At 46.0% G+C, this 12,500-nt stretch overlaps 1 protein-coding gene across 14 annotated transcripts in view; it reads left to right on the top strand.

Moving 5' to 3' along the window:
• Positions 1-12,500, top strand: part of LOC106562332 (pleckstrin homology domain-containing family A member 7) — a 184,183-nt gene that overhangs the window by 89,102 nt on the left and 82,581 nt on the right. For all 14 annotated transcript variants that reach the window (XM_045689241.1, XM_045689231.1, XM_045689232.1 and 11 more), the window contains 4 exons: positions 5,185-5,305; positions 8,453-8,563; positions 9,534-9,606; positions 10,176-10,276. In XM_045689241.1, the coding sequence (XP_045545197.1) occupies positions 5,185-5,305; positions 8,453-8,563; positions 9,534-9,606; positions 10,176-10,276 (406 nt within the window). The remainder of the gene's footprint in view (positions 1-5,184; positions 5,306-8,452; positions 8,564-9,533; positions 9,607-10,175; positions 10,277-12,500) is intronic.

Genomic DNA, 12,500 nt, shown 5'->3' on the forward strand with positions numbered 1-12,500 from the left:
GTATTATTTATGCAGAATGTTATGAATATGATTACTCAGCTAAAAATTACTTGTTGTCATATAATGAAAGATGCCAGAGCACAAGGTGGGTGGCACTATCAAATCTATCAAAATGAACTGATTGAGATGGAAGAATAGAATGACGATGCCTACAGTGCATTTCCTTTGTGCTGTATCACAGAGGAGAGATCTGGGTTTGTTGTGGTCTGATCCTGCACTGCTGTATTCCTGCTCTGTAGCAGAACTGTTGCTGAGGCTGGACTAAGACTGGGCTGGACTTGGGCTGCAGCCTGCAGTGTTTACTGGGAGTAGGCTGCTGCTGAGGCCATTTCTCTCAGGTGGTAGGTAACCTATTTGGCCCCAGGCCTGGATCTCTTTCTCTCTAATGTGGAATATTGCTCCTTTACTCCACCACATCCCACAGCAAATTTCCCAGGGAACGCTTCAAAAGACAGCAGAGGTAGACAGCATGAAAGCTGCAAATGAAACAGGCGAGGGTCCCCTTGGTGCGGAGGGAAATGTGCTGTAAAAATGTTGGATGGGATCCAGAGAGTTGGAACAAAGTTTTTTAGTTCCATAGTCAGTCCCTCGCCTTTGGCTGTGCCTCTGTGTTGTTTATGTCCTGCACCAGCCTGCCCTGGCCATAGACACGTCCCAATACCTCTCCTCTTTCAAAGCTGCACAGGAACACGGCACGGCCGACAGGAAAAAACACTAGCTACAACATCTTTCATGTTCAGGCAGAACAATGCAGGGGTCCAGTGTCAGTAGTGGTGGAGTGGGCGGTCAAGCACGGTTTCCTAGTGTAAGCACACCCTGAGGAAGAGGAAGAGCACACACTGAGGAAGATCACACACTGAGGAAGAGCACACCCTGAGGAAGAGGAAGAGCACACACTGAGGAAGAGCAGACCCTGAAGAAGAGGAAGAGCACACACTGAGGAAGAGCACACACTGAGGAAGAGGAAGATCACACACTGAGGAAGAGCACACCCTGAGGAAGAGGAAGAGCACACACTGAGGAAGAGCAGACCCTGAAGAAGAGGAAGAGCACACACTGAGGAAGAGGAAGAGCACACACTGAGGAAGAGGAAGATCAAACACTGAGGAAGAGGAAGATCACACACTGAGGAAGAGGAAGAGCACACACTGAGGAAGAGGAAGATCAAACACTGAGGAAGAGGAAGATCAAACACTGAGGAAGAGGAAGATCACACACTGAGGAAGAGCACACACTGAGGAAGAGGAAGAGCACACACTGCTGAAGAGGAAGAGCACACTGCGGAAGAGGAAGAGCACACACTGAGGAAGAGGAAGAGCACACACTGAGGAAGAGCACACACTGAGGAAGAGGAAGAGCACACACTGCTGAAGAGGAAGAGCACACACTGAGGAAGAGGAAGAGCACACACTGAGGAAGAGGAAGGGCACACACTGAGGAAGAGGAAGAGCACACACTGAGGAAGAGCACACACTGAGGAAGAGGAAGAGCACACACTGAGGAAGAGGAAGAGCACACACTGAGGAAGAGCACCACTTACACTAAGGAAGAGCACCACTTACACTAAGGAAGAGAACACACTTACACTGAGGAAGAGCACCACTTACACTAAGGAAGAGAACACACTGAGGAAGAGCACACACTGAGGAAGAGCACCACTTACACTAAGGAAGAGCACACACTGAGGAAGAGCACCACTTACACTAAGGAAGAGCACCACTTACACTAAGGAAGAGAACACACTTACACTAAGGAAGAGCACCACTTACACTAAGGAAGAGAACACACTTACACTGAGGAAGAGCACCACTTACACTGAGGAAGAGCACACACTGAGGAAGAGCACACACTTACACTGAGGAAGAGCACCACTTACACTAAGGAAGAGAACACACTGAGGAAGAGCACCACTTACACTAAGGAAGAGCACACACTGAGGAAGAGCACACACTTACACTGAGGAAGAGCACACAGTGAGGAAGAGCACACACTGAGGAAGAGCACACACTTACACTGAGGAAGAGCACACAGTGAGGAAGAGCACACACTGAGGAAGAGCACACACTTACACTGAGGAAGAGCACACACTTACACTAAGGAAGAGCACACACTGAGGAAGAGCACACACTGAGGAAGAGCACACACTTACACTGAGGAAGAGCACACAGTGAGGAAGAGCACACACTTACACTGAGGAAGAGCACACACTGAGGAAGAGCACACACTTACACTGAGGAAGAGCACACACTGAGGAAGAGCACACACTGAGGAAGAGCACACACTTACACTGAGGAAGAGCACACAGTGAGGAAGAGCACACACTTACACTGAGGAAGAGCACACACTTACACTGAGGAAGAGCACACACTGAGGAAGAGCACACAGTGAGGAAGAGCACACACTTACACTGAGGAAGAGCACACACTGAGGAAGAGCACACACTGAGGAAGAGCACACACTTACACTGAGGAAGAGCACTCTATTATGCCGGAGGAGGTACTTTTCAGAAATCTAATATCTGTACTATATAACAATGAGGACATTAGGCTTATTCAGTTTAGTTCAGTTTTCTTGAGTACTTGCTTTGAAGTGACCCTACAGCCACCGGCTTTCTCTAAACATCCCAGCCCATGTCTTCGTTTCCAGAGAGAGGTGAGTTCTGTTAGTGATGCCCTTTCTCTAAACATCCCAGCCCATGTCTTCGTTTCCAGAGAGAGGTGAGTTCTGTTAGTGATGCCCTTTCTCTAAACATCCCAGCCCATGTCTTCGTTTCCAGAGAGAGGTGAGTTCTGTTAGTGATGCCCTTTCTCTAAACATCCCAGCCCATGTCTTCGTTTCCAGAGAGCGGTGAGTTCTGTTAGTGATGCCCAGAAAGGACCGCTCTGTGTAGGTGGCACTTTCATGGCTGTCTGAGTGTCACAGAGGAGTGGACCTCTGAGTGAAGCTTCCCTCCTACACACACAAACACACCACTGAGATGGCAGGGACACATGGTCAATGGAGAGTTTAAAAAAAAATGTTGAGCAGTGCAGACGGACCTCAGCTTGCTCCCTAAGGCTTTAAAGTCTGCTACTGACACACTCCTAACATCATTCTATGACTGTCACTATTCTAGAAAAACTATGGTAAGGGTCATTTCAATACAACTGTGCCCTTAGCTGTGTACTGAAATGGCTCAGTCAATTAATCATAGGTAATACATGTCATTTGAAAATGTCAAAGTTCATTCCTAGCCCTGTGCATGTCAGTTTGAGGGTTTGAGTTTCAGACATATCCTCTGCATAGTGTAATTAACAGACAGGCTGGTCTGTCAGTAAGACATTTTCGATTTCAGCCCTAAACAACTCTGATCCCACAGCCACCTCTTCTCCTGAACTCAGAATCCTCTTTACACCATCTGCTATGAATAGGAAAGAACCACTAATAACCTAACAAGTGAAAAGTGCCTGATAGAGATGTCATACACCGTTTGATCAGGAAACCTACGTAAAGAAGGGTCTCCTAGTGGAGCTACTAACATGTCTGTCTCAACGGGCTGCAGACACTGTACCATCCTCACACAGACTTCTTGCTCATCAACCTACCGTAAATAGCTGAGGATTACCTTATCAAGAATGTTGTGTGAGCAGCACGCCCATATAAACTGGCAGTAAACTGATTAAGCATAGTTACCTCTGTGATGAATGATACACTCTCACAACCACTTGGAAACACAAACAGACCCATTTGTTCTTGACTTGATCACTCCTCAGCCCCCAATGTCAGAGAGCATTTTGTCAGTTCATTTATTATTAAAGAACTATTGAACAAGGCTCTGTAGATTCTACAGCTGGTAATTGGGTTATATTGACTTCAGGAGCAGTGAACCTATACAGTAACATGTCTGAATCTGACATCAGGAGATGGGAGGAGCGGTGTTACGCCTCAGTACTTAATTTGTAATTAATGTCATTATTTGTTTACCCAGCCCCTCGGGAATGCTATGTTTTTATTGAAGGGGCACGTTAATTAATTATAGAATGGCACATTAATTGATAACTTTCCTCTGTTCTAATAAAACGTATTACAAAGAGAAAGCCCCTATGGCCTTCTTGGAACATAGATTTCCCATAATCCCCCTTCCTGCTGAAGTTTCCAGGCGGTTTGCCCATTACGCTCACTACAATCTGTGTAACAGTGTGACCTGGGCATTCCATAACTGCCTCAGATTCCTGCTTTATCCTAAGGGATCAACCACCTAGGTGCCCTTAAACTGTAATGGAATGCTCTATGAGTAGCAGTACTTGGGAGAGCCTGGTTACATTTGAGACAGTTTGCTACAGCAGGAAAATAATCCTGCAGCAACAGGAAATGTGAATTATTATGTCTGAATTATTAGTCGGACATTTTAAAGTGGAAATGACAAACTTTAGAAGCCTTTTTAAACCTTGAATATGGTATACGTTTGCATTTCCTGCACGGATGGAAAATGATCAGCAACACAAGAGAGATCAAATGAAGATACTACGTCTGTAGATAAGAGGAGCTGGTTGATTTTCATGTCATGCCAGTGAACTGGAACGGATTGTATTTCTTACAAAAACAGTTCCTGGCTGTAACAATGTGATGATGTCATGAGGAAACGTGAGGTGTAATTTGGAAAGCATGGGTGTTCTCTGCTGAGTGAGTGTGTTATCTAATGGATGTAAATATGCTGAAGTTTTTGTCTGGAGGTCAGGACACCCCGTGTGTGTGTGTGCGCGTGCGTGTGTGAGAGAGAGAGAGAGAAAGATAGATAAAGAGAGAGTAGATATTTGATCATGAGAAAGCTCATCTGCGGTAGCTCTGGTATCTCTGCTCTGGGTCTTTGTGTTGAAGGTTATGTGGAGGTGGAAAAGTTATTTGTCGTATAACATGTCCTCTTATGAAACAAGACATGCCAGCCTCAGGGACAGTGTCAGACAAAGTGCTACTTGAGTGGCTGCTTCAAAAAGGTCCTGCCTGTTAACATAGCTGTAATTGCATTGGCTGTGACAGGTCGTGTGGCAGGAAGTTGTCGTTTCCTCTCTGAGAACCCAGCACTTAAGTTAACCCTGGTTCCCTTTAATGCAGATCCACTACAGAGGAATGGTGGTGGTGGTGAGATACTAGCATGACCGCTCATGTCTATGTCATTGATTTCCTTCTGTGCTGCCTCCACTGCAGGACAGAGTCCCGGGGCATGTCCAAGCCACCGCCACCGGCCAGTCAGAGGCCCCCCAGCATGGTCAGCCAGACTTCCAAGGCAGTGACCTCATCAACAGTGGACGCCACCTCAGGGTCAAAGGTGAGAAAAAGTCTCTCTTTTATGAGCATGCGTTGTTTACTCAGTGTTTCATTTATTTTGATCTATCCCACAACAGTGTTGCAGTAATTAGGTCCAGTGATTGCAGTATAAAGCGTTTGAATTGATATTGTTTCTAAGGGTACTGGGAGACTGTTAATGCTCATGCTGGAGAATTGGTTTCATCTCCTCCAGAACACTCTCATTTTGATTAATGGCTGTAGACTGTAATAGGTTAGTGACTTTTTTCAAGTCCAGTGAAACTCAATTAAACTTCCACCGTGGCTGGCCATGGATTCACTATGTGCATACTGTGCATATAAAAGGCTTTACTCAAATGGTTTAGTAAAGGAACAGTATTAGAAGATAAAACGGCAGCTATTGGATGTTTTGAAGGCACGTGTTGAAGTGACACTCCATAGAATGCCCTTGTCCCCTTCTTATAAGGATCATACTTCCACAGAGGGCAGATGAGGGTAGTGAGGCTGTCTTCCAGACCCTGTGGTCTCCTCTGCTCTGCCACTGACATGGCTGTGGTCTATCTTCAGGACATTGGCAGTCCAGTACTCACATGAGACCCAGCTGCCCATCTGTAAAGTGATTTAGTGGCTCTTCCTTGACCCTTCCCAGGCCACATACGCCTGACTGCCTCCAGCTTCCAGAAAAAGCCTGCCAGCCTCCTCTCCCTTCTTCCCCCGTGGCCCAGCTCTGCCAGGCTGAGAGGGGTGGCCATGCTGGGTGGCATGACAGGGCTATCTGCCAACTCACTATCACCACTCCAGTCTGACTGGCTGGTGTTGACGTTAGTGAGTGTTGAGGCAGCACACGCCTGCCTGCCTGGCTAGCTGTAAAATGACCTCCTGGCTGTCTCAGTAATGCTTCAGGCCTGTGAGTGAGAGACGGCATCGTGTCAGCATCATATGAGCTGTCTCAAACCAATCAATCCTGCCAGTCAACCTATCAACACAATCATAGTAACACAACACTCTTCAGCTACACACAGCTCCCAAACACATGCACTGGCTTGACTGGGACTCTAAGCACTGCAGTAGGCGTATAAGTATTCCTATAGAACAGTGCCTCTACGGTTGGGAAAGTACCTCTCCTAAGATTGTTGTACCTGTGTTAGAAGCAGCACCTCATCAGACCTCATGTCAACTTGTTGTCTGCTATCAGAGGTGCCAGTCATTTCAAGCAGAGTGGCAGACTGGGCATTATTGATGACCACTTGCTCATTCTCAATGGTAAGTAGAGTATAGATTTGCTTTAAGATTCACTGTCTATGTATACAATAAAGGGAACGTTGAGTTTCCAATCACAGTACAGTGAATATGTGACTACACAATGCTTTCTAATATCTACTAAACTTAAATAAGGCTGTTCTCTTGATGGTTCTCCTGACAAACGCTGTGTAGATTTCCTAACGCTCTGTATGCTTGGCTGGCCGTACAGTAGTTTCAGTAATTAGTGCATGTTTTTGCCAGCTGTGGAGGAGGAAATGGCATATAATGATCCCCTGCACTGGAAACCTAACTGTTGCTAGGGTGCAATCTGATTTGGCTCAGTTGAACATTCATCTGAAATCATCTGTGAGATTCAGAGGAGGGAGAAAACCAGTGGGCCTTGAAAGAATGCTACTGTGCCTCATCAAATCTTAGTGTATGATTATAATACTGTATTCCCATTTGGGTGAAGTGTGCTTGCTTGTCATATGAGGTGCTGAAATTAGAAGGTTAAAGCTAAATCAAATGAGAAAAAGTGAGAAACACAAAGGAGAAAGTTAATAACTAAAATGACTAACTTCAAACATTTGTGGGCCCCAGTCTCAAAATCGAAATGTTGTTCTTAATCTAATCATCAAACATACAGTAACACCTAATGATCTCTATAAACATGGGACTGAATGGTCATACAGTAACACCTAATGATCTCTATAAACATGGGACTGAATGGTCATACAGTAACACCTAATGATCTCTATAAACATGGGACTGAATGGTCATACAGTAACACCTAATGATCTCTATAAACATGGGACTGAATGGTCATACAGTAACACCTAATGATCTCTATAAACATGGGACTGAATGGTCATACAGTAACACCTAATGATCTCTATAAACATGGGACTGAATGGTCATACAGTAACACCTAATGATCTCTATAAACATGGGACTGAATGGTCATACAGTAACACCTAATGATCTCTATAAACATGGGACTGAATGGTCATACAGTAACACCTAATGATCTCTATAAACATGGGACTGAATGGTCATACAGTAACACCTAATGATCTCTATAAACATGGGACTGAATGGTCATACAGTAACACCTAATGATCTCTATAAACATGGGACTGAATGGTCATACAGTAACACCTAATGATCTCTATAAACATGGGACTGAATGGTCATACAGTAACACCTAATGATCTCTATAAACATGGGACTGAATGGTCAAACAGTAACACCTAATGATCTCTATAAACATGGGACTGAATGGTCATACAGTAACACCTAATGATCTCTATAAACATGGGACTGAATGGTCATACAGTAACACCTAATGATCTCTATAAACATGGGACTGAATGGTCATACAGTAACACCTAATGATCTCTATAAACATGGGACTGAATGGTCATACAGTAACACCTAATGATCTCTATAAACATGGGACTGAATGGTCATACAGTAACACCTAATGATCTCTATAAACATGGGACTGAATGGTCATACAGTAACACCTAATGATCTCTATAAACATGGGACTGAATGGTCATACAGTAACACCTAATGATCTCTATAAACATGGGACTGAATGGTCATACAGTAACACCTAATGATCTCTATAAACATGGGACTGAATGGTCATACAGTAACACCTAATGATCTCTATAAACATGGGACTGAATGGTCATACAGTAACACCTAATGATCTCTATAAACATGGGACTGAATGGTCATATTGTTTTGATACATGCTCCTGTTTAACCAGCTGCTGTTCCTACTGGTTGTGTCTGTAATACCACATTTCTTTCACACAGCTCCTTACCACTGAGCTCCCTGGGCAGCTAATAGCAGATGTTGTTTGTAAACTAGTATATAAAGGAAACCCCGTTCATAACCAATGTGTTTGTTTTTCCAGCCGCAGGGCTCTAGGAGTAGTGGCAAGGTACACAGCTTCGGCAAGAGGGACCAAGCCATCAAGAGGAACCCCAATATCCCTGTGGTGGTCAGGGGATGGCTCTACAAACAGGTGAGCCCTCCACATCTCCCAACCTCAGTCAATGTAGCTACTGTATGGTTCAGAGGAATCTCCATAGTTATGGCTAAGAGTACAACTCAATCACTGTAGCTACTGTATGGTTCAGAGGAATCTCCATAGTTATGGCTAAGAGTACAACTCAATCACTGTAGCTACTGTATGGTTCAGAGGAATCTCCATAGTTATGGCTAAGAGTATCTCAATCACTATAGCTATAGCTAAGGGCAGTGTGTTGGGGTCTAATGGTAAACTCTCCTCCACTCTAATGGGAGCACACATACATCTCACGTCGATATTACATCTCTGTCATATTATGTCATGTCATTTACAGTGGCCTTCCACTTAATGCATAATTCAGGCTAAGTAATGATGAGAGTCCAGGTCTATGAGAATGTACTACAGTATTAATGACTGTGACCTTGTGGACTCTGGCTGAGTAAACAGAGAACGACAGTCATCATTTCTCATTATGAACCCCTTCTATGGATCTCCATTTACCTAGAGGACGGAGGGAGCATGAGAGATGTCTCTTTAGGGGTGAGGTATAAGAGGACGACACCCTGGTGCGACTGGCACGGGGGTGTGACACCCCTGAGGCAGGCCAGAGGGGGTGAGGTTTAAGACCCTGACTTGGTAACACTTCATCGACTCATAAGGAGTGTTTAGACAGACAGACAATGGATTGATGGTTGCAGAACACTAATGAATCATTCATAACAGGATTCTGATTAGAGAGAGTTAGACCTACTGGAACTCCTATCATGGCAGGACATGAACCCTGTTCTGCTCAGGGGGAACACAATTACTGGCTGTTCTAATGAAATGTATGGATTTTCCCTCTCCCTGTAAATGGGTACTTTAGCGTATATTCCCCAGCTATGGTTTTTAATTAAAATGTGCATTAGAATGTGATGTTGTATTGCTGAGAGGGCTTAAATTCCATGTTGTGTTTCCCCTCCAGGACAGCTCTGGAATGAGACTGTGGAAGAGGAAGTGGTTTGTGTTGTCCGACTACTGCTTGTTTTATTACAAAGGTGAGTCACACAGGCACACCGGACCAGGGTTTAATTGAGGCTAATTAAAATAGTCGCAGGGTGAATTGATTTGGTTATGAAATCCAAGCCAGTCCTCTTAATTCCAAGTCATCTGCCTCTTAGTGGAGCTAAACCTTTCAATCAGAGAGACATGACTACAATTAGACAAGGTTCTGTTCTGCCACGGCTATTCTCTCTCCTCTTCTGTCTCTTTCTATCTCTATTTCCCTCTTTCTTCACCTCTCCGCCATTCATCACACTGAGCTAGAGATAAACCTCCAGTCCTGCTGCCTGCCACCACAGCACAGCGGCTCCTTCAATCATCCTTGAATTATGTCTCTCCAATTACATTTCCTACAGTCACGAATCACCATGCAGGAACATAATGGTGTGTTGATGAAGCAGTTATGTCATGCTATTTATAAACAGGTAGAATCATTAAAGTAGCCAAGGCAGTGGGCCAGCGGTGAGGTGTGTGTGGTGGGTTGTTGTGTATTGTGTGATAATGATCACATACTTGCGTGTGTGTGTGTGTGTGTGTGTGTGTGTGTGTGTGTGTGTGCCTCTAGACAGCAGAGAGGAGATGGTTTTGGGGAGCATCCCCCTGCCCAGTTATGTCATCGCCCCTGTGGAGCCTGATGACCACATCAGCCGCAAGTATGCCTTCAAGGTAAGACTAGAGGGCAAGGGTGGGAACTAGCTCGTCAACGAATGGAAAATACTGTTACCAGCTACCTCACAGTCCAACCAAGCTGCATGAATTGAGAAACAGACTGGATATATGAAGGAGGTTTTCAACTGTGAAGGAAATACTAACTAACAGCCATTAGATAAAGTTGCTACAGCTTGGTTACAGAGTTAGACAGTCACACAGCCAGGGGCCTGTGTGGGCAAGCCAGACCAAGTGGGCAGTGCTCCCTCTGATTAGTGTCAGACTGGTGGGCTATTACAACACTCCATTCTTACCACATCAGTCTGGATCCTTCTTTAAAAGCACAGAGATTCATCAAAAAACCTATACAATCTGGACCAAGACTGGCTCTTCCTAATGTCTGCTTTGGCCCTGCCTGGCGTGCTCTGTCGCTTTGACCTGTGAGCTTTCAGTGTGGGCCTTTCATGCAAACCCATTTAATTCACAAGAACACTAAGTGGGAAATGTTACTTCATACTTACCTGTACCTCTCATCTGCTATTTCATAACATACTTTCCTGTACCTCTCATCTGCTATTTCATAACATACTTACCTGTACCTCTCATCTGCTATTTCATAACATACTTACCTGTACCTCTCATCTGCTATTTCATAACATACTTACCTGTACCTGTCATCTGCTATTTCATAACATACTTACCTGTACCTGTCATCTGCTATTTCATAACATACTTACCTGTACCTCTCATCTGCTATTTCATAACATACTTACCTGTACCTCTCATCTGCTATTTCATAACATACTTACCTGTACCTGTCATCTGCTATTTCATAACACACATGCACCAAACACTTGAGGCCTGTAGGTCTCAATAATTCAGGGAGTATCAGCCCCAGTAGGTATCTTACCCTGGTCTGAGGTACAGTATCTGTCCCTTTAAAGGTCTGTTTGGTAGTGGTGTTACAGTGCTGCTCTGCTCTCTGGCCCCTGTCCTGTCCTGTCCTGTCCGTCCGTCAGTCAGCAGGCCCATCATCACCAGTAGAGCTTTAGGATAGCAGCACTCTGAACCCCCACCACACTCCTCCAAGCCCCTTTCCACATTCCTCCAAGCCCCTTTCCACAGTCCTCCAAGCCCCTCTCCTCTCCACACTCCTCTAAGCACTTCTCCTCTCCACACTCCTCCAAGCCCCTTTCCACATTCCTCCAAGCCCCTTTCCACATTCCTCCAAGCCCCTCTCCACACTCCTCCAAGCCCCTCTCCTCTCCACACTCCTCTAAGCCCCTTTCCACATTCCTCCAAGCCCCTTTCCACACTCCTCCAAGCCCCTTTCCACATTCCTCCAAGCCCCTTTCCACATTCCTCCAAGCCCCTCTCCACACTCCTCCAAGCCCCTCTCCTCTCCACACTCCTCTAAGCCCCTTTCCACATTCCTCCAAGCCCCTTTCCACATTCCTCCAAGCCCCTTTCCACATTCCTCCAAGCCCCTCTCCTCTCCACACTCCTCCAAGCCCCTCTCCTCTCCACACTCCTCCAAGCCTCCAACCCTCTCCTCTCCACACTCCTCCAAGCCCCTTTCCACATTCCTCCAAGCCCCTTTCCACATTCCTCCAAGCCCCTCTCCTCTCCACACCCCCCATCCCATCTCCTCTCCACACTCCTCCCATCCCATCTCCTCTCCCTCTCCACAATCCTCCCATCCCATCTCCTCTCCACACTCCTCCCATCCCATCTCCTCTCCTCTCCACAATCCTCCCATCCCATCTCCTCTCCCCACACTCCTCCCATCCCATCTCCTCTCCTCTCCACAATCCTCCCATCCCATCTCCTCTCCACACTCCTCCCATCCCATCTCCTCTCCACACTCCTCCCATCCCATCTCCTCTCCACACTCCTCCCATCCCATCTCCTCTCCTCTCCACAATCCTCCCATCCCATCTCCTCTCCACACTCCTCCCATCCCATCTCCTCTCCTCCACACTCCTCCCATCCCATCTCCTCTCCTCCACAATCCTCCCATCCCATCTCCTCTCCACACTCCTCCCATCCCATCTCCTCTCCTCTCCACAATCCTCCCATCCCATCTCCTCTCCACACTCCTCCCATCCCATCTCCTCTCCACACTCCTCCCATCCCATCTCCTCTCCTCTCCACACTCCTCCCATCCCATCTCCTCTCCTCTCCACACTCCTCCCATCCCATCTCCTCTCCACACTCCTCCCATCCCATCTCCTCTCCACAC

The sequence above is a fragment of the Salmo salar genome, chromosome ssa11 (genome assembly GCF_905237065.1).
Source record: "Salmo salar chromosome ssa11, Ssal_v3.1, whole genome shotgun sequence".
NCBI classification, from domain to species: domain Eukaryota; kingdom Metazoa; phylum Chordata; class Actinopteri; order Salmoniformes; family Salmonidae; genus Salmo; species Salmo salar.